Source organism: Glossina fuscipes, unplaced genomic scaffold (genome assembly GCF_014805625.2).
Source record: "Glossina fuscipes isolate IAEA_lab_2018 unplaced genomic scaffold, Yale_Gfus_2 90, whole genome shotgun sequence".
NCBI classification, from domain to species: Eukaryota; Metazoa; Arthropoda; class Insecta; order Diptera; family Glossinidae; genus Glossina; species Glossina fuscipes.
Genome location: NW_023998444.1, coordinates 1,079,107 through 1,104,292, shown reverse-complemented (window position 1 = coordinate 1,104,292; position 25,186 = coordinate 1,079,107). Strand labels below are relative to the sequence as shown.

General features: G+C 33.5%; 3 protein-coding genes across 5 annotated transcripts; 1 reads left to right on the top strand and 2 right to left on the bottom strand.

Annotated features, from left to right (window-relative positions):
• Window positions 1-2,186: 2,186 nt before the first annotated feature.
• On the bottom strand, window positions 2,187-9,828 carry LOC119638477 (arrestin domain-containing protein 17-like). The gene is made up of 4 exons (XM_038035285.1): window positions 9,540-9,828; window positions 6,852-7,007; window positions 5,858-6,700; window positions 2,187-5,379 (listed from the first exon to the last, which is right to left on the bottom strand). The coding sequence occupies exons 1-4, from the start codon at window positions 9,652-9,654 to the stop codon at window positions 5,231-5,233; spliced, it is 1,263 nt and encodes a 420-aa protein (XP_037891213.1). The 5' UTR covers window positions 9,655-9,828; the 3' UTR covers window positions 2,187-5,230.
• On the bottom strand, window positions 6,920-16,196 carry LOC119638478 (arrestin domain-containing protein 17-like). 2 transcript variants are annotated; one of them, XR_005247441.1, is made up of 6 exons: window positions 15,957-16,196; window positions 14,721-14,876; window positions 13,818-14,660; window positions 12,495-13,379; window positions 10,487-10,602; window positions 6,920-7,007 (listed from the first exon to the last, which is right to left on the bottom strand). XR_005247441.1 is itself a non-coding variant. In XM_038035286.1 (4 exons), exons 1-4 carry the CDS (start codon window positions 16,069-16,071, stop codon window positions 13,231-13,233), a joined length of 1,263 nt encoding a protein of 420 aa, XP_037891214.1. In that variant the 5' UTR covers window positions 16,072-16,196; the 3' UTR covers window positions 12,063-13,230. The 2 variants fall into 2 exon arrangements, 1 of the variants encoding a protein (XP_037891214.1); XM_038035286.1 differs by lacking the exons at window positions 6,920-7,007; window positions 10,487-10,602 and having other exon boundaries at window positions 12,063-13,379.
• A 3,120-nt stretch (window positions 16,197-19,316) lies between these two features.
• On the top strand, window positions 19,317-25,031 carry LOC119638503 (PAX3- and PAX7-binding protein 1). Of its 2 annotated transcripts, XM_038035318.1 has the most exons (13): window positions 19,317-19,622; window positions 19,688-19,986; window positions 20,901-21,141; window positions 21,194-21,370; window positions 21,470-21,981; window positions 22,035-22,158; window positions 22,230-22,418; window positions 22,482-22,630; window positions 23,940-24,144; window positions 24,218-24,410; window positions 24,478-24,637; window positions 24,717-24,880; window positions 24,934-25,031. In XM_038035318.1, the coding sequence occupies exons 1-13, from the start codon at window positions 19,361-19,363 to the stop codon at window positions 24,986-24,988; spliced, it is 2,730 nt and encodes a 909-aa protein (XP_037891246.1). In that variant the 5' UTR covers window positions 19,317-19,360; the 3' UTR covers window positions 24,989-25,031. The 2 variants fall into 2 exon arrangements, with proteins under 2 accessions (XP_037891246.1, XP_037891247.1); XM_038035319.1 differs by lacking the exons at window positions 21,194-21,370; window positions 21,470-21,981; window positions 22,035-22,158; ... (5 more) ...; window positions 24,717-24,880; window positions 24,934-25,031 and having other exon boundaries at window positions 19,688-19,991; window positions 20,901-21,137.
• Window positions 25,032-25,186: the final 155 nt, after the last annotated feature.

Here is a 25,186-nt window from a genome sequence, read left to right as displayed (position 1 = left end):
GAACCATGTCGTTCAAATTAGGTCCATTTAATTTTTTTATTTAATAACTATTATGAGCAAATTTTCATTACAAAAAAGTTAGCAATTAGCCATTTTTGGCACGTAAGGCTTTACGTTTCATGGAAATCCTTATATGTAGTGATATCCAAAACATAGACCTACGTAGTCAAAATTTGGTAAGGTAGATTTCTTTCTTACTATTTGCTATTGTGAGCCAATTTTCACCGTGAAATATTGGAAATTCGACCTTTTTACTATATAAAGCTTTAGTTTCCGCAGAAACAGTTGTATGAGAGGGTCTTCAAAAAATTGCCCCAGCCGGTACAAATTTTTCACACCAATTTCGAATGCCGAAATACTACTGTTTAGTCACTTTTGCCGAGAAATTTTTAAAATTAAAATTCTCTGCCATGTAATAACTTTTCAGAATAGGGCATTTTATGTAAAGAAAGTGGACCGATTCGAATCATTTTCAATAGCGTTTGTCCTTGGGTACAAAATTTCAGCGAAATACCTCAAACATTGCGATCTGCAGCTTGAACACAAAAATACATGGACAGACGGACAGACAAGCTTAGATTGATTTAGAAAATAATTCGGAATCGATGAACATAATAAAAAATGTGCCATTCTGGGTCTTACATATGTCCGCACTCTACCACAAGCGGTGTAGAGTATAAACACAACCTATACAGACACTAGCTAGTATTCCTAGTAGAGTAAAGGGGTTAATATGTTCCGTATGTTGACGAGACTCACATCAACGTGTTTTGCATTCAATCCAAAACTATGCTAGAAAGTAATACAAGTTCAGTTCTTTTGATTGACTGGTGACTTTCGCTGACTAACAATATTTATTTAAGAAAACTTTAAAAACATATTTAATTGATTGAAAATAACAAAACATTAATATACTTTAAGTTTATAGATATAAAAATTATTTTTTTATGTTATATAAGAGAGTAAAGTAAAAATATACAAAGAAAGCTTCGAATTTCGTTAGTATAGTTATATAATAAGTGACTTTTCGATTTGCTATTATTTTAAAATTCTTTTATTTTGTTTTTTTTTCTTTTATTAGTAAAATAAAAACTTTTCTAAAATTCAAGTTTATATTTACAAAAGCTAATGTTTTAAAATATATAAATTTAAGTTATACAGCAGTCGAGATCTAATGAAATTCTTATTAAGAATTTTGTTGTTCAAAAAAAAAAAAAAAAAAATACCAAGTGAAAGCAGTATAGCGGGGCACGAGACACTCTAAAATACCCTACACCACTTCGCTTCATATAGTTATTCATATAACGACTTTTGAGTGTATTATATGGCAAGGATTTCAAAAAATTGTCTCATCCGGTTCACTGCTGTCACATCGCTTTAGAATGCCTAAATACTATTGCTAAGCGATTTTTGTCGCGAAATTCAAAAAATTGCAATAATTTTTATTATGAGGACTCTTCAATGAAAGACCTTATATGGGAAGTGTTCGAAAATGTGGTACGGACGGACGGATATGATTTGTCTTTGGAAAACAAAACGTTCGTCAACGGTCACTTCTCCTAACAGAGGTCTTTCTCTTACCGCATTCAGATTTAAACTCAGTCATCTCAGCTAAATTTCTCAAATCAAAGCTAATTTTGGAGAATTTCTTAAATCAATAGCAAGTAGAAATACTCTAAATGAATCGTGACCCCCTCTTAAATACCCTACACCATTTCGCTTAATACGTTTAATCATATAACAAGCATTAAAAATAAGTCCTTATATTGGAAATGGTCGAAAAGATGATCAAAACTAAATAATTTTCAATACCGTCTTGCGCCCTGGACCAAAAAATGTCAAAGTAACAAACTTCGTCAAAATGTTGCGAAAATTGCGACCTCAGGATTGAAAACAAGACAAAAGGGACAGACATAGGGACGGACAATTGGATTGGATTGATTCAGAGAATGACTCTAAATCGATTGGTATAATAAAACATGTGCTTATCTCAAGTACTTCTGGATGTGGCTTAATATCTATCTATGCCTTCGCACAATAGACGATTGTAGGGTATAAAAATAAAAATTTTTTTTTTTTTTTTGCGTAAAATTCTTTCCTTTTTTATCCAAGCTTCGTGTTTATACGAGAAAAAATTTTTATTTCGATTATTTGCTTTATTATTATTTTCGAATGTTTATTAATCAAATTTCAAAATTTCTCTTAAGGAGTCTTGTTTTTTTCAAATATTCATTATATACGCGAAATTTTTCATTCTTTAATCATGCTAAATCGGTTATCCGCAATTATTATCAGAAATTGTCGGAAATTATTTTCAAACTTTCAAAAAAATTATTGTTCAAAAATAGGCAAAAAAAGAATAGCAAGTGCGGAGAACCTAAGCGTTGTTTTTTGCGCTAAACAAGATTAAAAATTCGAACCGAGACCAATGCCGGCAATTGAACCTAGAGGTAAGATTTTTGAAGTGATTTTTAAAAAAAAAACTAAATATTTCTTTAAACTTTTTCTTATTAGATGTCCTATTGGCTACGGATTGCGTTGGTATTTCCGGTTCAGGTATTCATCATTGGCAAGAGGGCGAAATAAGGGCTGGTGGTGTTGGGCCATGAAACGTCAGGTGTGGTGTGCGATTTAGGTAGAAAAGTAAAAAATCTCCGGGCAGTCGATCACGTCACAATTGGACCGGGCAAATTTTGTCGCGATTGCGAAATATGTCGACGTGATCGTTACAATTTGTGCACGTTCATGCAATTTCATTCGTGTCCGCCTACAGATGGTTTACTTCAAAATTACTTCACACAAGACGCCGATATGTGCCACAAACTGCCCGATGACCTTACAATGGAAGAGGGAGTCCTCTGTGAACCATTAACCGTGGGCGTATCTGCTGCTCGGCGAGCTAAAGTTCAATTAAGTTCGAATGTATTAATTTCAGTAGCAGTTCCAATCGGTGTAGCTACTGTTTGTCCAACTTTTTGGAGCTGCGAAAGTTATGGCCGCCGACAAGAATCAACATCGTTTAGAAATGGCTAAAGCATTTGGAAGCAAGACAACGACATTAGGGGATAAGGATGGGAGGGAGTGCAATGAAATCGCGCAAAACATTCATATTCATGAATGCATGCGATGCATACCCGATAAAGTCTTTAATTGGTTCGCAAGAGTCATTCGATACGCGTAAGTTTCACAAAACAAAAAAAAGACGAAAGCAATGATGCAGATATTCGAACAAGCTATTAATTTCTAATTACAGTCGGCAGGTTGGGGTGGCACTTGCTGTTTGGTAGGTATCGCTTCCGATAACTTTACTAACCTTCCCCTAATGGATGATGTGATGCGAGAAGTAGAGATTACGGCTAACTTTCGTTACTGCAATGAGTAAGTGCACGAGTACTTGTATACATATATATATTGGCATTTGGATATGGACATTTTCTTCGGTTTCCAAGCTTTCCTTCTGCTATAGCTGCTCACTGCAAATACGATTTATCAAATTTGATAAACCGTCGGTATGACTCGGTAGATGCATTGAGCGCATTCGAATCAGCTTACAAGCAGGAGACAGGTACCATGAAAGGCATCATACATATGCTGCCACAAGAAACATGAATGATGGTAAGGAAATGAACTGAAGTGTAGCTAGAAAAATAATTTTATAAGAAAATTTTGTGTATGAAAGCCAGTCTGCAAGTAGTAAAAGAGAAAAAGTAAAATGAAATCTGTAAAATCTGTTTTGTTTCTGTGAAAAGTATAGCATCAATGGGAGCGTATTTCAACTGAAATGGATTAAATCCAAAAAACTATCATGTACATATATACTTTAATTTGTGTTGCCTTTAATACTTTAACACTGCTGAAAAAGTTACATAAGCCCAAGAAGGACATAATAATTGCAAAAAATTATCTTATCTAGATAAAGCTCTGCGATCTGTGAGCTAAACCGGTAATATATACCCCTGTATGAAGCAGCACTTAAGGCCAAGCGAAGGAAGCGATTTTACTCGAGAAACAGTATTCAAGTAGAGAAGTTTAATAGAAATTTCGCTCTATTAGAGGAAAAGAAAAAATTTTATTAATTTCGTCATTGGCTCCGATCAAAGAAGTGCGAACAACGTGCCCGCTTTTCAAATTCTTTTTTCAGCATTGTAACGTTGCCTTGGTTGCCGTTGTTCCAATTTCTTTACCTTACGTTTCCAGTCAACCATAGCAATGTTTACAAATATCACGGCAATATCCGGCAATATATGCCCTTGTATCACTGACAGTTGTTGTGATACTGTGACGATAAGCGAGAAATTTGATCCGGCGTGAAAAAGTTCGAATTGTTATAAATAACTGTATGATATAGCTCGAAACGATTTTTAGATACTCATGCATAATGACCATCTCCGATTTGTAAGCTGGATTCATACGACGTCTGCTACCTGATCATATACACCTGCCTCGAAGGGTTTTTTTTTTTATTTAAATATAAGGATGTAGCACGGAGCCCGGATCCAAGGAACAATTTTTAGGAACCAGCAATGATCGCCTTCGATGTGTAAATTAAATCCGTATGAAATCTTCTATATCATCACATCTCGTCACGTCTCAAAAGTTTTTATGCAAACAATAACACAATTTGAAGAATACTTTCTTCAATTTTCTTTTTCTTTCTAACTACCGTTATTAAAAAGTTCGTATCGTCTTTGCGAAATGTTTTCGATTTTGGAAAATCATCAGATTGCTACTCGGTTTGACTTAATATCTTATAAGGATTAAGAACTTATTTTAATAGGATTTTCTTAATATATTTACTCGAATTATTATATTAGATAAAAAAAAAAAGTGATTTAATATGATAAGAAAAAAAAGTAAAGAGTATAACGAATAACAAGTTATATGATGATCGCAATTTTTTTTTTTTTTTTAATCTAAGCTTTTACTAAAAGTAAAAGTTCTATACATGTTACATGCTATTATCTGATTTTAAAATTCCGTTTTTTTTTCATTTTTTAATTTTAATAAAATAAAATTTTTGCTTAAATTTAAGTCTCTATATATACAATAATAAATGTTTTAAAATTCGAATTAAAGGGAAGCTGATAACTAACTAATCAAGACAGACAAAAGGACGGTTTTACATGCCTCTCTAAACATGAAGGAAATCTTTATTGTTTGGTTTTTAAACCAAATAAGTTTGTGCGCTTAAAAAAAAAAAAATGACAAATGAGAAACAAATTCATTATTTTTAATTATGCATGGGTGGAGCACTAGGATTAAATTGAAACGTTGGATATCTTGGTGCGAAAGCATCACCTATCACCTTAGTATGCTCCGAGTCATCACGTCCGATAATTTTTGGAGCCCGGAATTGCGTCTCCACGAACTGTGGAGGAGCTGAAGAAAAAAAAAAAATTATAAATTAAATTATTAAAAAATAATTTTAAAATTTAACAGTGTAGCTTATATCGTTAGTAGTCAAGAATTTTCAAAAAGTTCATCGGTTGATTTCATGCAAATTCAGTTATTTTACTAGGAAAGAACGAAGAGCGTGTAATTGGTCTAACAAGAATTTAACATTAAGCAGAAACTCATTTCATATAATAAAGCACTCATTCATACTTATACACACTATACTGATGCAGTAACCACCTATATTAAACAAGCCGTAAATGCTATTACTATTATAATAGAACGGATACCGAAATCTCAGCCTACGATAAAAAAATTTAAGCATTTTCTAGGCTTAATTATTAGTATATAGATATTGCATGACCCTATTTACTACTTCACTCCATGTTCTGTGTTCATTCCAATAAAAATACTTAATTGAAGGAAATTCTTGAAAAAATTTCGAATAGTAACTGAAACTTACGTATATTCGGATAGAGTTGAGCGCCAGCACTATCAGCAACATTCCAGCCCAAAGCGCCGCCCGCTCCATTGGGAGGACTAGCTGGACTCACGGGTTGTGTAGGTGCCATTGATGGATCCTCACCTGGCTGTGTAGGTACTTGAGCTGGCACATCCGTATATGGAGCCGGCGGCTTAAAGGAAGCCAAAGGGATAGTACCTAATGTTATAGGAATATTGCCGCTTAAATTACGATGTGGTCCACTAACACTACATTCGACATGTAAATCATAGTCCAAACCAATGATACCGCAATTTACTAAATTTGTTGGTGGCAGTGGTGGTATTTCCAATTGTTGCGTAAACGTACGAGATTCATTAGCCCCGACCGGTCCTATTGCAAGTTCAGCAATTGTGATTTTTGATTCTTTCTTTTCTGCACGCGGTTGTTGCGTATGGAAAGTAACACGCTTCCTTAATACGAATTTGACTGTTGTGATGCCAACACTGCTGGCATTATCGCATTCACATGTAATAGGTATAACTTGTCCAGATACATAACCTGTAACCGGTATCGTAGTTATAACGGATAACGGACCTGAACGGCAACAAAAACAACAAAACGTTTTCTCCAATTCCAATTTAAAGGGTTCTTTGACGCGAGGATTCAAATTCAAATCCACTGGTGCTATAACAGTGAAGGCCATTTTCATATCCTGATCAAATTTCCAAGGACGATCCAAGGTAACCTTAATAGTGAAACGTACATGACCGAATTCACCTTCAAACGACGAAGGTAGAGTAGGCGGCAAAGCGCAAGTGAACGGATAATTGTGAGTACCAGCAGGTAATTCAATTTCAGCACCTATGAAGGGGAGAGAAATCAAATTGAAGTAATGAAATAATTATAAATTTTATAATTAATGTCTCTTTTTTTAGTCTAAGAATTCAATTCATTAGTCTAAAATTAAAATAATAATAATAATAATAAAATAATAATAATATAATTAATTTACTATTTTTGCCGCCAAGCAAGTAATATTGTATTTGGAAATACTCTTCATGACCCTTATAGGTAACAGTCTCTTCTTCGTCTCTGCCTTCGCTGTTAGTGACTCGTCGAGTGTCTGACCATTCGGTATTTGCTTCGCCCAAAAAGCGTATTATTATACCTGAAATTAAATTAAAAATTAAAAAATTTAAGTTTTGGAAAGCGTTCGATCGCAATAAATCGATCAATAGCTCCCGGGACTGACAAATAAATATTTGTAATGAAAACTTCATATTATGGCTCATTGTTGTTTTCTCTAAGGCCGAGGGTTCAAACGACGTCTGTCAATAACGTTTCATATCAATCCGATCATTTCTTTACATTAGTTTTTTTACTTTCAAAACAACAGAAAAATCGTTATTTCTTTTGTTTCTTACCCAACAATGCCTTTTGATGGAAAAAAATATCGCTCAAGCCTAGCATTGACGTGAAAACATCAACTATTGATAGCTTTCTAATTTTAAACGAGGTCGTACGAGCGCCGCCGACCGATGCTTGCGAACGCAGTGCACGTCCTAAAGACTTGCTTACACCAGAAAACAGCAAAAAAATCCTGAAAAGGATTCTTGATAGGCGAAAAACAAAATTGGAAAAATGCTAACAACCTAAAGACATCAAAGGTCAACACGTCTTTCAGTTCCATTGCAAGCTTTGCCAGTTTCAACAGGGTATTGCAAGGCAAAAAAATTGCATGATGTATTTTGAAATCTCTTTGTCTCTTAACCTAATAGTACCACATGTCAAGAATATTTTCGAAAAGCTCGAAGTTAATGGGACTAAAAGTTTATTTTTTAACTCGAGGAGTTAAGGGGTGATGTCATGGAAATTTTGCACATTTCCTCTAAATTCCATTGGTCAGTACTTGAATGAATTGGTTCTTTCTTCTTCGATCATCACTTATTTTACAAGGCAATGTGTGATACGAATTTTCCCGAGGATTATACTTTCTTCACATTTTTACTTTTTACTTTTTAACCCAGCGTTCAAGAACGAATCATTCTTATTTGCTAACCGAAAATATTTAGTGTTGCTTAATTTCATATAGAGGTGCCTCGTGTTATTGTGGTCATCCGAAATCCACGACCTAATTGCTGAAGTTTCAAAATTTTTAAACGAAACTTTTTCAAAATATTTGCTTTATTAAAAAAAAATATATATATAAAGGGCCGCAATTCACCATTATAACGCCCTACGACTTATAACAATTCTTTCAAATGAGGTTTTGTAGAAGTGGTAGGAAAAGTTGTCCGGTCCGAACCACCAAATTTCGTGAAGATATCACAAAAATTGCGGCCTGCAGGTTGAAGACACGAAATAAGACGGACGGAGGAGCCTATTTCGAAGCATCGAAGTTCTTCTGGATGTTGCATATGTCGGCGCGAACTTAATATAAGTAATGTGTCTCAAGTAGTGCATAGTATAAAAATTACAATAAATTTCCTTTTTCACCTTTTAAAAGCCTTGTATGCCATTAAAGAAAACTTTATCGTTTTACGACCGTAATTGAAGAAAAAATAAAGCAAAAAAATACTTTTTCGTTAATTTTAGATGTACTTGTAGACCTATTTTGCTAATTTTTTACACTTAATTTTATGAGAAAGGAAAAGTTTTGAGGTTACAATGAACAGAAGGACAGATAGACGGACATGTCTAACACGATTTTTCCATTCACGCTTATCATATATTCTAAAATCTCCTTAGCGAATATTTATATTTATACGTTGCGCACATATGTAACCTGAAGTTAATAAAAAAATTTATCATAAAAAAAAATATAAAAAGCTATAAAAAAAAAAAGTTCTTCTAAATGACATCATTATTAGCATCCAAGGTCATTTCATTATAAATATCTAAGTATTTTGCATGCAAGCGCACGCACATATACACATGAATACCTCTCGTCTTAGCTTATCAATTCTTTTCGATGATGATTTCACAGACTAAAGCATTGTTATTATATGCGATTATTTAGAGCGTATATTTAGCAAATAAATCTAATTAATCGATAATGTAGAGGTCTACGCTCAATGACCATCCGATTTGTTTATGAATATCCGCTTAAATAGTGTAAAAAATGTTTGGAAACTTGATAATCGAGACCATTGTGTGAGGAGAGTATGGCTAAGTATTCTTGGGTCAATGACATTGCCCAAACATATCTATCTATAAAAGTTGCGAATCTTTGCTCCCACAAAACACACACCCACACACATACACGCATAATGGCAACTATATACCAGACCTATACCAGAACAACCGGCTTTTAAAGACAATACAAAAAATTACACTAAAAAAAATATACATATTCGCGTATATAGTTAAACTGCAGACGAATTCTTGTGTGTAAAGATAATGCTTGCAAAAACACATATACATTTCACATGAATATTTCTTCTCATATTTCACATATCGCTCCCGGTTTAAAAGAGAAAAAAAAAAACATGCAAAGTCAACAAAAAATTCTAAAATTCCTTCAACAGCTTAAGGAAGAATAATATTTAATCACTATTGACCAAACAAACTATCAGACCATAAGATTACTATAATCGTTATTATAATAATGACAATGTGTTTCTAAAAATAATGACTAATCCGCATTAAATATTTGGGCCTGTGTGAAGGTCTACTCGCATATACGTATTCACTCACATACCTCGAACTTTTTTCGCTGAATCGAATGTCAAATTCACTTGTCCGTTAACAGTTTGTCCAGCATAATAAGTATTCCATGGATTATCTAAAACCACTTCACAACCTTTAAGACCCATTATTTTCAATTACAATTATTAGTGATAATGTTTACAAATTAAAAATTAATGCACAATTTTTATATTAATATTATTTTTTCTTTCTTCTCCGCACACTTTCAATTCAATGATTTATGCACAACACACCCTGCGTGCGTATGTAAGATGAGCAAACATTTCAAAAAAAAAAAAATCACTATACGAAAGAATTGCACTGTTACTTTTTATAAACACTGTGCCGAAAACAATGTTGCATACTTTCAGCCAATTTCACCCTTTTTAATTTTAGCGGATCAGAGATGCCCTCCCTAACAAGTTAAATGTGTACAATAATTTAAAACGAATGCATAGCGATCCGTTTTGATTGACACTTCAACAGTGCAAAACTAAGTATAAATTAAATAAATAAATTGTCCTTATATGTTATCTTTTTCTTGTTATTTTATTTGTGTTTGCATATGATTTGCTAATTTCCACGAGGTTTCGCAAAAAATAATATAGCGCATCACAGTGTTGAAGCCCTCAAAATCCGAAACTCAACAGAGGTAATCACGTAACTAAAATTCGCTTTCATTTTCGCATTCAGCTGTTTTATAAAAGCGTAGTAGTATATTAATTAGTATATTTAAGTAGCAAATGGTAGAAAACATGTGTCGTTTTTGCAAAATAGAAAGCTACCTTTCAGCTACATGATTACTCCCATGATTTGAACAACTTGTTTCATAATCCTTTTTTAAATGTTACGAATAATAATACGTTTTCTTTATATACAAACAAAAATAGATCAGAAAAATTATAAATCAAGTTGCATTTCTTCCGCAATCAATTATTTTAAAGATTAAATAAAACGTACGGTTTAAAAATGGTAGTTATACGCCACACCACTTGTGCTATATGATAGATGTTTCGTGTCGTCACGATCGATGGTTCTCGGTACCTTGAGCTGAGTTTCCGCAAGCTGTGAAGGAGCTGAAGAAAAGAGAAAACGATTATTAATAGCAATTTTACAATTTTACTAAGCCTATGAATGTACTTCAGAAATTTAAGATATTTATAGTAGATATTTGGGACATACAGCGAGAGCAGAGGATGTCTCCGGATCAATTAACAGTAACCCGCTTAATAGGAAAGTATAAAAAAATCCTTTAGTTACGAAAAACTCAATGTGCGCTCGGCCAAAAGCAACTTGGCTGAAAAATAAGACGATTGTTTAATTTGAGAAAAGTCTTCATTCACTAGTTTATTTTAACTTGTAAAGTAAATTTCAAGAATACAATTCTAAAGCACTAGCATCTAGGGCTATTGGGCTTATTGAAAACTCCACCGTAGTTGGAACTTTAACGCGATGATTTTGATTTGCGGTAATTAGCTCTCTATACGACTCCAGATGTTTTCTTATGATTTTGAAAATTTTAGCTACAGTAGAAAATCTACCGCAATTCCGAGTTCTTAAACGTTATGTACGTGAAGAGATCTCCAATACTGAACCAGATTTTTGACGCGATTTTCTAAGAAACTGAATTCTAAAGAAGATGAAAATCAGATACACCTGCGTCACGTAGCTCGCGACTGGCGAAAGGAATAACAACAATTGGTAGAAATTTAGCAGAAAAACTGATTAACGGATTAGGTAATGATAACTTGCTTGTAAGATGTCGGGCTAGTCGGATTGTAATATTCGAAAGGACAAGACCAGAATGAGAATTCGAGCGTTGCAAAAATAAATTCCTGTAAATTATTTGTAAATAGAACCTATGCTATCTTAAAAGTCACTATTCAGAAGTACGAACTTAATATCAAAAGGGGTTAAATAACAAAAAAGTAAAATCGTAGAGGACGGATTGACGTTACAATGTTAATTAAATTATTTGCGCGAAATAAATGAAAAATTCCCATTACATCACATATAAAGGGTAAAGATCTTATTAAGGGAACTATAACTTTAACTTGTTGAAATTTAAATTTTAATTTCACTTCCGTAGCTGAAATTCAAAAAAAAAACATCTTCCGTTTTTATAATGCAAATTCAGCGATTCCTTTCTCGATCTGACGGCGAAATTTTTATAAAATTCGAACGAAATTTTTTAAAAACGTTTTTAAATTTGTCACACGTCAGAAGTAGTTTTAATTAAAAAAAAAACAAAAAAAAAAAAAAAAAATAATACTTTTATTACATTTCTTACTTTTTCATTTTTAATTTTATTTAATTTTTTCTTTAATTTTCTTCACAATTTAAAAAAAAAATTTTTTTTTTTCAATTTTAAATAGTTTTATTAACTTTTTTTTCTTTAAAAATATTTCGGTAATACTTTTCGTTTTTTGATTATTTAAAATGTTTGAAATTTAAATTTACTTTTATATTTTATATAAATTACTTTTTCTTTTATTTATTTATTTTTTAATTTTTCTTTGTTTATACAAATTCGTCAGCGTTGAGATTTTAATTTTCTTCGATTTGAACCCTATGAACTTTTCGTTACAATGTTATCCATTGAAATATCACTATGTTTGGCAAATTTTTTGAGTAAAATGTCTGTATCCAGTTTAAACTATCACAACTTAACAAATTGTTTTTCTTTTTTTTTCTTTGAGATTTACGATTTTTTTTTCATCACTTCGTCCCATTTAACAGGTGTTGTCATGCAGTTTCTGTTCTTTCGTTCGATTTAACAGATGAGAGAGATTTTTTGTTTATCATTTCTCTTATTTATTTATTACTTATTAAAAGCAACGCTGTGCTCTCTTCATTCTCCACACATAGTACTTTTTATATAAACAAATTTATGGGTTCCTTTAGAGCCAAGAATACTTCGTCCGTTCTTTAATTTGTTGACATTTTCACTCAAAATTATTTCGACTACCTTGGATTTGTTTTACTGATTTTGGGTTCATCTAGTGATCTTTTGAGTTTAGCTTGTTCTGGTAGTGCCTATTGGGTGGGTTGGGAATGGTAATGGTTCCTTATTTAAAAGCCTTCAAATTTGTTGCCAAATATTACGGCCCTCAGCTATGTTAAACGGCTATGAAAAGGGCCACTTTATAACGTGGGACATCGATTTGGGTGAAGCTGAAGATGAACATGTATATTATATTCATTTCCTTCAGTATTTAGTTTAAACCACTTCATATTATGCGCCAACTTCAAATTCCATTTGGGTAAAAAATCTTCAATGAGCCTTCGTTGATGTTGATGCGCTTTCGTGCACCAAGAGCTACTAAGGTTTAGAATGCTTTAGCTGCTCGATAGGTACGGATTTTAAATCCTCATTCCTAAAGATATCGTAAGACAGCGGTTGTTTAACTTTTTTTAAACGTCTAATATACTTCGTAGCTTCGATAGGTTGAAACTTCGTTCGAATAGCATTTCCATGACGTGCACTAGTGCATGCACTGCGACAGATAATCGGTTGGCCTATTGAAGTTTGAGAACTTGTAGCGTATCAACATTTACTTTTTCTTTTTCAATTACACATTACACATTATTAAAAACGACAAAAATTATTGAAAACCAAACAATTTTATGCACTTATTGCCGATTTTATAAACAAAAGAAGATTATAAAATTAATTAACGAAGAGAAGAACGAGTTCATTATTTTTAATTAAGCATGGGTGGAGCACTAGGAGCAAACTGGAATGTTGGATATCGGGGTGCGAAAGCATCATTTATCACCTTCGTAAGCTCCGAGTCATCATGGCCGATAATTTTCTGTGCCTTGAATTGGCTCTCCAAAAATTTGGGAGGAGCTGGAAGAAGGACAGAATGGTTATTAAAAATAATTTTATAATTGAACTTTAAACCGATTTAGTTTAGACGTTGAAGATATTCACATTTGTACGGTGTAGCACTTGGCCAAGAATATCTAGATTTTCATGAAAAAGAACCTTTTTGCAGAAACGTTATCGCTTTTATCAAAAATGGAAAAATATGATTGAAGTAACAAGAGCAAGAGGTCATAATTACTGCTGCTAATGAATTAATGAGTTAATAGTAGTTAATGAAATCTCAACCCATGATAACAAAAATGTTTGTACCTCTATACAAATAATAATTGAGTCGAGAAATTTAAGAATTGCCAACATAACTCCCTTCACTACCTGACTCCATATCTTATTTTAATCTCGATAAGCCTGCGATCTTGAAAAAAATTTCTGAAAAAGTTTCGAATAGTAGTTTATACTTACGTATATTAGAATGGGTTTGAACACCATCACAATCAGCTGCATGCCAGCCCAGTGCACCGCCTGTCCCATAGGAAGAACTACTTACATTCACGACTTGTGTAAGTCCCATCGATAAATTGTCACGTTCCTGTGTTGATACTTTGGATGGCATATCTAGGCACGGAGGCGGTGGCTTAAAAGAAACCAACGGAATAGTACCTAATGTTATTGGAATATTGCCGCTTAAATTACTATGTGGCCCACTAACATTACATTTGACTTGTAAATCATAGCTCAAGGTAATGATGCCGCAATGCATCAAATTCGTTGGAGGCAATGGAGGTATTTCCAATTGTTGGCTAAATGTACGAGATTCATTAGCTCTGATCGGTCCTACAGCGATTTTCGCAATAGTGATTTCTGATACTTTCGCTTCCGCGTGCGGCCGTTGCGTAAGGAAAGTGACGCGTTTCCTTAATGCGAATTTGACTGTTGTGATGCTAACATTACTGCCATTATCACATTCACATATAATAGGTATAACTTGACCAGATACATAACCTGTAACCGGTATAGTAATTAAAACGGATAATGGTCCTGAACGGCAGCAAAAACAACAAAAAGTTTTCTCTAACTCTAATTTAAATGGTTCTTTGACGCAAGCATTCGAGTTCAAATCCACTGGTGCTATAACAGTGAAGGCCATTTTCATATCCTGATCAAATTTCCAAGGACGATCCAAAGTAACCTTAATGGTGTAGCGTACATGTCCGAATTGACCTTCAAACGACGAAGGTAGAATAGGCGGCAAAGCATAAGTGAACGGATAAGTGTGAGTACCAGCAGGTAATTCAATTTCAGCACCTTTAGAGGAAGAGAAATCAAACAGAAATTCTTGAACAATAAATTTTTTATTTAATTTACTGTTTTTGCCACCCAGCAAGTAATATTGTATTTGGAAATACTTTTCATGACCCCTGTAGAAAACAGTTTCGTGTTCACCTCTAACTGCGCTGTTAGTAACTCGTCGCCTGTTTGACCATTGTGTGTTTGCCTCACCCAAAAAACGTATTGTTATACCTGAAATGGAATTCCAGTTTGGAAGTTTGGGCTTAAAAATCAATGGGCATAAATCGCATTCTTATTATAACAAATTGGCCAAGAACGCAAGGGACTGGCACCCAGATACCTCTAATAAAAAAACCGTATTATTATTCCATATTAGCAATTTTTATGTTGTCGTTGGCTAAAACGCAGACTACTTCAGCGTAAAACTATCGGCATCTCGAATTATGTAATGCCCTCGCAAAACAAGCGAAGGGCGTCTCCGATGGGACGCACATGACTATCAGGGCTCAAATGGTGCTTCCAACAAGTTATCATGGAGCGCTAACACTTCTGCTCAGTTCCCCCCGAAGGTTCAGAGAATCGTGAGGCGGTAATACCAAGTTTCGCCAAACCCCGGGAGAGTTTGGAGCAAGCACTAGCCAGCAGTTCCGGTTGTTCTTCTGCGGAAGAGCCCGCCGAAGATACCACAATTGATCTAACGGCTACGGAACACAATTCAACGTCAAATGATGATGATCTATTCAGGATCACTCAGCAAGCTTGGATTGTATTTCAAGCGCAATTTACGAACTAGTTTCTCACAGATTGCCACTCCTTCGTCGCTAGCATGATTCTCCAATGAATTCCAGTCCTTAAAATCGACATGCCTTACATAGGAAGTGCAAGGTAAATAAACAATTTGAAACCATCATTCGCCAGCAAGGAATAAGGATACAGTAGCTTTAATTTGAAATGCATTCAGATTTCCGGCATTACCCGTGTCATAATTACGTATACTCTTGCTTTTGGAATAAATATACTTCCTAGACTGCATACAGTTAATACTTCCTTCGATTTTTATGTATAAGAAACAGACATCAATTCAACGTACTCAAGCACGAAAAAGTAGGAAGTGAACGATGCACTTTGAAAAAAAAAAATGTAAGAGCAAATGTTTCCTATATTTAGCCAACATTGACTAAACCGACCGCCAAATCATACAATTGCTATTATTGTGATCATAATGATCATGCCGATGATGACGATGTATTCTATTCTGTTTCTCAAAATGATTACTAATATAAAAAATATTAAACTTATCAGCTGACATACCTCGAACTTTTTTCGTTGAATCGAACGTCAAATTCACTTTTCCGTTAATAGTTTGTCCAGCATAATAAGTGTTCCAAGGATTATCCAAAACTATTTCACAACCTTTAAGACCCATTCTTACTATGACTATTAGCGATAATCTTTACAGTTAAATTAATGCACAACTTTTATATTGCAATTATTTTCCTTCCTTCTCCGCATACACTTTCAATAATCTATGCACAATACACCAAGTCATACTGAGATTTATTCGTACAATGAGTTTTCTCTTTTCAAGTGTTTGCTTATCAACGTGTGAGTCTTATTGGTAGCTCCACGTGCATGCATTGGATGAGCAAACATTTATATTTATAATATAATCTTATTTAGTTAATTATAACTTATTTATTTGAAACAAATTCTACGGCTAACGTACAATAAGTACTAACAACTAATACTAACGGTTTTTCTGTTCTTTTGTGGAGAGACTAGATGGTTACAGACCAGTCGTCCTCAGTAATTAGCGGCGCTGAAGACGGGGACTTAGCCGCTAGGTCTACACGTTCATTTTCCAAAAGACCAATATAGCACCATACACAATACACTTTAATTTTGTCTGAGTAAGGCTCAATGGTCTTCCTTACTTTTTTAATAGTGTCCTAAACGGAATTTAAGGAATTTCGGGAAATTTTCATTATATTAATATTTAAAAAAAATAAAAAAAAGGCAACACTGCGCGCAAGAACTTCACCATAATGCTTCACATGAGTTGTGTTGATAACAACGCATTCGCCATACTCCAAATCAAGGGCATATATTAACTAGCACTACTAGCTTGAAAGGCTTAATGACTTGCTATTGGAGAGTTTAATTGGGAGAATTGTTGCGGAATATCAAAATTGATACAAAGTCACAAAACTTTGACAAGCAAGGACCATATTTTCATTTATAACTAGTGACTGGTCACGATGCCGGAGTACGGTTGTTAATTCGGTTTAGTGATTCGCTTTGATTCACATGTCAATAGTGAGTAACCAAAGTTTTCAAATCGCTATGTAAGATTTTACTTATGAATGGGTTAAGTAGATCAATTCAGCCTTTGGATTTCACTTTAGTTCACCTCGGGGGCTTATGACATAAGATTTCGAATTTGTCGTTTTTTTAACCTCGAACTCGACGTATTTGAGAGAAGCGTTAACGTTAGATAAGAACTCAAGTAAAGTTTTGCAATTACAAACCAAACACAAGTCTAACATATTTTCGCAAATTTTGAGGACCGCGATAGACTGTTCTGTGCTTTTTTTAACATTTTAAAACGGATTCTTTTTAAATTTCATAAAAATGAAAACTTTTCTTACATCCAAGCAGAAAAGGCAGATGTACTTTCGGAAATGTGTACCACAGACACTACACAGTTGGGCAACCGAGCAGAGGGACAGACTGACATGTTTAGGTGCATTCTAAATCTAAAACTGACCAAGAATTTGTAAACTTAATAGGGTTTTTGAAGCTTGCCTCTACGCTTTATGCAAGTATTGAAAAAAAATTTAATAGCCTTGGTCAATTTTTTATTACAATGCCGCTCATAGGGTATAGCATAGGGAATCTAAAGTCGACAGCTTCATATTTGTGGTAACGGTTCTTTCACACAGTGGCTATTTTAACTGGTTGGTCACAATGCAAACGTCTGATTGTTAACAGACACTAACAATAATAAAATTATTGTAGGTTCGAATTTCACTGTGACTTTTTATAAGTAAAGGAAAGCTGGCTGAATATAACAGTGGCAACGTAAATATCTTCCTAACCTCTTGAGATCACATTTCGCGTTAGTCCGTTCTGCCAAGGAATACCTAGAAATCATTATCTTGGCAGTATCACGTATGAAAACTTTAACTTTCGCTTTCAGCTGTTCACTAGCTACGGAAGTGAAAGCTAATTTCGACGACGGTTCAAGTTTGAGCGCTTCAACACAATAACGTATTCATTTAAATGATGCTTATTTTATATTAATTTAAATCTTCTTTTACGTTATATTATTTAAAAGTTTTTTAAAGAATGAAAAATAAGCGATGAAAACAATTTATTGCCAATTTTAAATACATTTGTCAAATCTAAATAATTAAAAAAAATTTTTTTTTTTGCTTTATTTTTACTTCATTGGTAAAGTCCTCCTCTATACTCCTTCTTTTAAAGTTATTTTTCTTCATATCTTTTTTTTTTCTTTGCTTGGATATGGATTAGGCCTGTTTAATTCAATTTAGATCCATAATCCAGTAACCTAAGAAAAAAAATCATCAATGGTATTTTTATATTTTTCCGAAACGTATGAATCAGACAAAAATTTAATTTGCTTTCACATAAATCTTTTTATCAATGCTCCTCATGTATTTATTTATTTATTGGTGACGTTTACGTTGATTTCTTTAGTTTTACTTCTCAAACCATATGTTTTTATTTCTTCTTCTTGTTTTTCTATTCAGAAAACGAAAAATCGTAATTCGTGTTTAGGTGTTTTAAAAAATCCCAATGTGGACACAGAGTTTTTTGTTTGAGTCTTAGTAAAGTTAGGGTCAGATTTGACATACAGTGATTATTATTTATTTGATTAATGTCTTTTTAATTTTGCCTGTTATATGTCCACGTTATTCTTTTAAATATTATTAATATATACATATGTTTTTGTTTATATCGACAACGATTTCCTTAGTCTTTTTATCAAATAACAGGATAGCAGGCCTTCTCATAGTGTTTACCACTTGGGATTTGTTAACCCAAAATACAGAATAACGCACCATTGCGTTGAGAATTAAGCATCTGAAAAACTTTTAACGGTTTCACAAAAACTCTAGTTAAGTTTTGAGATTGTAGTCTAAGAAAAGTATCGGTTACACTTTTTTTAAATATTGGATGGATAATGGGTCCATTTCGTAAGTTAATCTTGATATATTGGTTGTGATGTATTAAATCATTCCACTCTTCTGTAATCAAGATCTCTTGTTTATTGCATGTACTTTGCCTCTGAATATTTCTGTATATTTCTCGTCGCGACTATATCAAATGAAAATAGCACGTTAATCCGTAATAAGGTCCGTAAAAAGGTTTATAAAATTGCTAAATTTTAAAAGAAATGTAAAATTCGTGTTTTAAAAGAGAAAAGCTTTGTAAATACTCGGAAAATTATTGAATTACAATTGTACGCTTTTCATTAATTTCATGTTAATATTATATTGACATTATTGATAATAAGAAGCAGCACAAATGCAGACGAAAAAACACAAGTTTTTTTTTTTAGATTCTGCAATACAGAAACAGTGTCTTTAAATTTATTTAATAATTTTCGCTAAGAAAAATTTGAACATTTACTTATAGAAAATCTAAATATTTTGTTAACATTAAGTGAATAAAATAAGAAAAAAACAGATATGTCTTTGTTTCGTAAGCCAAAAAAAATTCAGCGACGTGCGTTGACGAGCACTTTGGATGATGAGGAGGATGCTGTTAAAAATGACAATCAATTGGAAAAAATGCAAGATGACGCGATGGATTTGGAGGTGCAGGCGCCGCCACCACCACAAATTTCTAGCAAGGTAAAGAAAAAGAAAAATCACAAGGAAATGAAGGTAAAACCCTCGTCGTCGAAAGATAATAGCACTACAAAATCTCTACTAAGTTTTGCCGATGAAGGTTCGTAATAGGCGTAATCGTATGCATACGTATGCGTGAAATAATTATTTATTTATTTCTTTTAGAGGAAGACGGTGAAGTATTTCAGGTGCGCAAATCGTCACATAGCAAAAAAGTCATGCGTATGTTGGATAAGGAACGTAGACGCAAAAAAAAGGAAGAACGTGATACGAGCACTTCTATAATGGCGGTGGATGGTTACGCGGAACAATCTTATCATAATAGGGATACACGTGAAAATGGTTCACGTTTGAGTATTACTCATAGTTTAGGTTCTACAACTACGTCCATCGGTGGTTCTACGGAACACCGTAAAAGTAATAAAGATAAAATCCAAACTGAAATACGCACAGACGACTTTGTGGTAAGGTTATTATTATCATTTTTCTTAACATCTTTACAAGAAAAGAAAAAAAGTAATTAGAAAACTTTTCTGGTTTCCTTATGATCCAGTAAATTAGCAAAATTCCAAAGGTCAAGTGTTTATTTATTTAAAATCAAATACTTGACCTTTCAATGTAACTTGAAAAAAGAAAAAAAAAAACACCTAACTTAAAATATTCGTGTATACTAATTACTTTAGAAATTTAAAAGAAAATCCATATCCTCGAATTTCAAATTTCCCTGACTTAACAATTTCGAGAAAGTTGGAGTTTTTTTTTTATTATTTTAATTGTACTCATAAAATCAAGGTGTTCTGACTAATTTCCCTCAGTACATGATCATTCTATTAGATAAATACATTACTAAATTAAGGAAATTGCATCCCTTCAGATGTCAGATCTGTAAACGTAACTTGCTTAGCAAGCTTGAGCTGCTTATTTCATTTTCGTAACATAAGATATGCAAATTGCCGGCAGCTACTGCTGTAACATAACACCTCCAAACATAAACTAAAGACTAACTTTAACCTAATACCGCAGAAAAGGGGTTCATTTATAGAATCACAATGTCGAAAACGTCGCTAATGACTGTAAAAGAAATATATATGATGGCAAAATTTAAAACTTATAGGCAAGGCATCACGGTCGTGTTCGAAGTGGTTTTAGGATCCGTTAGGATATTTTTATATTTTCCAAATACTTGGTAATGGTAGCAGGTGCAAAATCATAACAGTTCTAGAGAACTAATCCGGGTAATACCGAGGGCACTGTTATTGGCATTCAGACTTTAAAAATGGTTTATTTTTTTTTTTTTAGCTGTTTTCTTTAAAATCTCCTTTCAACCGTTACTTTTACATTTTATTAAAATAAGTTTTTGAATATTTGTTCCAAACAGTTGGTGGTTAAAAAGTCTGAACCGGATATTATTCTTAATGGACGTGCTGCTCTGTGTGCTGGCCGCAATGATATGTCCGATGACGATGAATATGACGGTGATGTTAATGAACGGAATCACGTTGATAAACACCGCTTCAATAAACCGGATCATTTGAAAAAAATGCTAGAGAGCGGTTCTATACCTGACGCTTCTATGATTCATGCCGCTCGGAAGAGAAGGCAAAAGGCCCGAGAACAAGGTAAGTCTGTGCATACTGAAATTTACATTTGCTAATCGTTTGTCGTAAACAGGTGACTGCGCACCTATTGAGGAACACAAAATAGATACAAAGAAAGGCAATCGTTTGACACACGAGGATTTAGAAGAGGATAATTCAGACGAAGAGCAAAGAATCGATATGAATGTTATAACGGGTGTTAAAGAACGTGAAGAAAGGCGTGAACAGTTTTATGCTGTCGAGAAGAACTGTATGTGTGTCTAACTCAATTTAAATTTTAAACGAAAACAGGGGAAAATATATCATATATTCGTTCATAACTCGCATAATGATTTATATTTCTTTATAGATTCCGACGAAGATTCGGATTGTGAGACACATGAATGGGAAAATCAACAAATTCGTAAGGGTGTTACAGGGGCTCAATTAGTCAATGCTCAGCATGAATCGGTATTATCAAGGTTTATGATTAAATCTTCGGCGAGTTTAAGCAACACTTTAGAAAATGAACCAACATCTAAATCAACTTCAAGTTTATTGGAGCAAGCATACGCTAAATGCACTTTAGAGAAGCCACAACAATTGCTTAGCTCATCAAAAGTGAAGAAGGATAAAACCAAATCGTCGTCGTTAAGGACACCACAAGAAATACGTGAAGCTTTAGAGATCCGTTTAAGTAAACTTAAGGAATTGAATCGTGCTCATCAAGATGATATCGAGCATATAGCAAAGGAAATGAAATCATTGAAATTGGAGGAAATGGATTGTAAGCAAAAGGCTCCTACAGCTGCGGCCAAATATCGTTTCTATCAGGAAATTAAATGTTACGTTAGCGACTTGATTGATTGTCTAAACGAAAAGGTAAACTAAAGCTTTCACTGAGATATCTGTAAAAATATTATTATCCTCTTTAGGTTCCCTTGATAAATGACTTGGAGAAACGTATGCTACAATTCTTTGCTAAACATCATAATTTTCTAATCGAACGGCGACGTCAAGACGTAAGAGATCAAGCTAAAGAAATGGCCGAAGCTGCAAGTCTGTTTATAATAAACAATTTCAGAATTAGAAAACTTCTCTACTTCTCTTCTTGTTTCCTTTTTCCTTAGAGCCCTCTTCGTCGCGACGTGGCGCAGAATCCGAAGAACAGATGCGTCGTGCTACAGAACGTGAAGGTCGCCGCACTCGTCGTCGTTGCGAACGTGAACGTAATGACCTACTAAGTTCACATCTGGATGGAATGTCGAGTGACGAGGAGACGTCTGACCGTTATCAAGAACAATTTCAAAATAATTTGGGTAAAGTGCTTAGGGTTTTTTTTGTAAAAAAAAAGTCAATAATTTGCGCATTCATTTAATTAGAAATGCTGGATAAAGAAGCCTTGGATTTGCTTGAAGATGTTAACGATGAATTCTGTAAAGTTGAAATAATCTTGAAGAAGTTTTATGCTTGGCGTAAAACTGATTACGATTCCTATAAAGACGCCTTCGTCAGTTTATGTCTACCTAAGGTAAGTGAAGGAAAGTAGATGCTTGCAGCCGTTTTAATTCATTTGACTCGTGCTTTTTTTTTTGCATTATAGTTAAAGGCTTGTTGTTTTAAAAATATTCGCCACAATCATTGTGATAGCTCAAGTTTTAGATAGTATTAACATTTATGTCTGATTAGTTCCGTTCCGTTTTAATATATATTATTTTTATTTATTTACTTTATTTTTTTGTTTACATATGCATGAAACTTAACTAAAATAAATTAACAGTCCAATTCAATTGACTCTTAGAAGTCAATCTTATACCAATGAATATTAAAAACTAGCATAACGTATGTAAGTAAAGGTAAAGAAAAAAAAGAGAAGACTAAAGCATGTACACAACTAGTATAGAGATACACCCACAACCAGTACAGAACCAAATTGCAAGTGAACCCGCAAGCTATTGCAAACATGCAAAAGCTTGGCAGCCGACACAGTAAACAATACCAATTTGTGTTATTAAGATTAGAAGCTACGTGTAAATAAAACATAGGCAAGTCGCGCCTATTAAGCAAAGTTGTTTTGATAGACTTTCAAAAATCCGATGTTGAGATTAAGTGATAGACATCATTCAGGTGTCTGCAAACAATTCTAAACGGGTTAAACAGCTCAGCATATAATTGGAAAAATAAGTGAATTCGTTTTTAGTAACCAGAGATACGCATCAGGGATTCTTTAAAGTACCGATATCCTTAATTACCGTGCAATTCTGAACACTTTTCTCGGTTAACTAGTAACATTAAAACACATTTGAAAAGGCTGACCTGCTTACCTGTGGGAATTTTTTGGAAAATAACGAAATTAAGAGAAGAAGGATAGAATTGCTTTGTTCACTTTGAGCATGCATGCCCTAGCAAACTTCTCACGTGTATTTCTATTACGTAAATTCCAAATCGAGCTCATTCCAGTTAAGTAACAAAATCCCTAAAGCGCGATGCACACTCGCAGCGCATCATGCTGCAGGCGGCCGAGGAAAACGAGCACCAGGAAAGCAGGTTAACGGATTAAAAATGTAGCCATAAAGTTAGGTACTAGTAATATGCTGGTAAAAAAATATATAAATAAGATGTTTGTGGAAGGGAGAACAGTAGAAAAAGAATATTTGAGTTGAGCAGTCGAAAGTATTACCAAAAATAAATTGCGAATAATACTACATTTAAGGAACACAATTGTAAATAAAAGAATTTTGAAGTGTATTTCTCTTGACCAAAATATCCCCGATCTAGTGATACGAATCTTATAATAGAAAAGCGGAAAATTTTTCTAAATATGTAATATTCATTTGCAGGTTTTAGGTCCTTTAGTGCGGTTAGAGATTTTAAGTTGGTCACCATTATTGACCGACTATAAAGACATTGAAAAGCTCAATTGGTATCCAGCGTGTATGTTATATGCTTGGAATGAAGAAGAAACTGAAGCAACACTAAAGCAAGATTCAGATAACAATTTAGTGCCCACTATAATCGAAAAGATAATCTTACCGAAAATTACAGGTATGAATGATTTCTCTAGAAATTTCTTAAGATTCCAATAACCAGTAGTCCTTATTTGAAAACAAAAAAATAGAGATTGTTAATCAATGTTGGGATCCTTTATCAACTACGAAAACATTACGTTTAATTGGTTTCATTAATCGTTTGGGACGTGATTATCCATTGAAGGAAAGTTCAAAACAACTGCAACAATTATTTAATGCGATATTAGAAAAAATGAAACTGGCTTTGGAGAATGATGTGTTCATACCGATATTTCCTAAGCAGTAAGAAATTGAAAGCAATTAAATAAAACATATATATGCTGTAATTAAAAAGTTGATTTCATTCCAGGGTCCAGGAGAACAAGACTTCTTTTTTTCAGCGTCAATTTTGCACCGGTTTAAAATTGTTTCGGAATTTTCTTAGTTGGCAGGGTATTGTAGCCGACAAACCGTTAAGAGAAATGGCGATAAATTCCCTCTTAAATCGTTATCTCTTAATGGCCTTAAGGGTAAGTTATGAAATATATTTCTTAAACGTGGTTTTCACAAATGAAGAAATTCTTCTTTTTCTTTCGTTGTATATTTAAGGTATGCTCTTTTAATGATGCCATTTCCAAAGCCTACATGATTGTTAACATATTACCTACAGCCTGGCTGCAACCGCATATGGAAACTTTAAAAACCTTGGAATCTTTCATTATGCACATCAAAGCCATTGTCGATGCCAGCGATTCTACAAACCCTGCATTTATGTAAGTTTTTTTTTTTTTTCTTCTAATTGATCTTAATTCCTTTTTTTTTGTAGGCAATCTGTTGAAAAGGCTAAGCTAATACTACAAAGACTTCACCATAGTGTTTAAAGATTTATTTTTATTATTATTGTATCTTTTTTTTTTTGATAAAATCATTTTTATAATTTTCTTTTTTTTCTCGAAATGATCTATGAGCTGTTGTATATATAATTTTAAAAATAAATTCGAATTAATTATTAGTATTAAGATTTTTTGTTTTTTTTCTTCCTTTTTGAAATTGTAAACAAATATAAAGAAATGAAAATT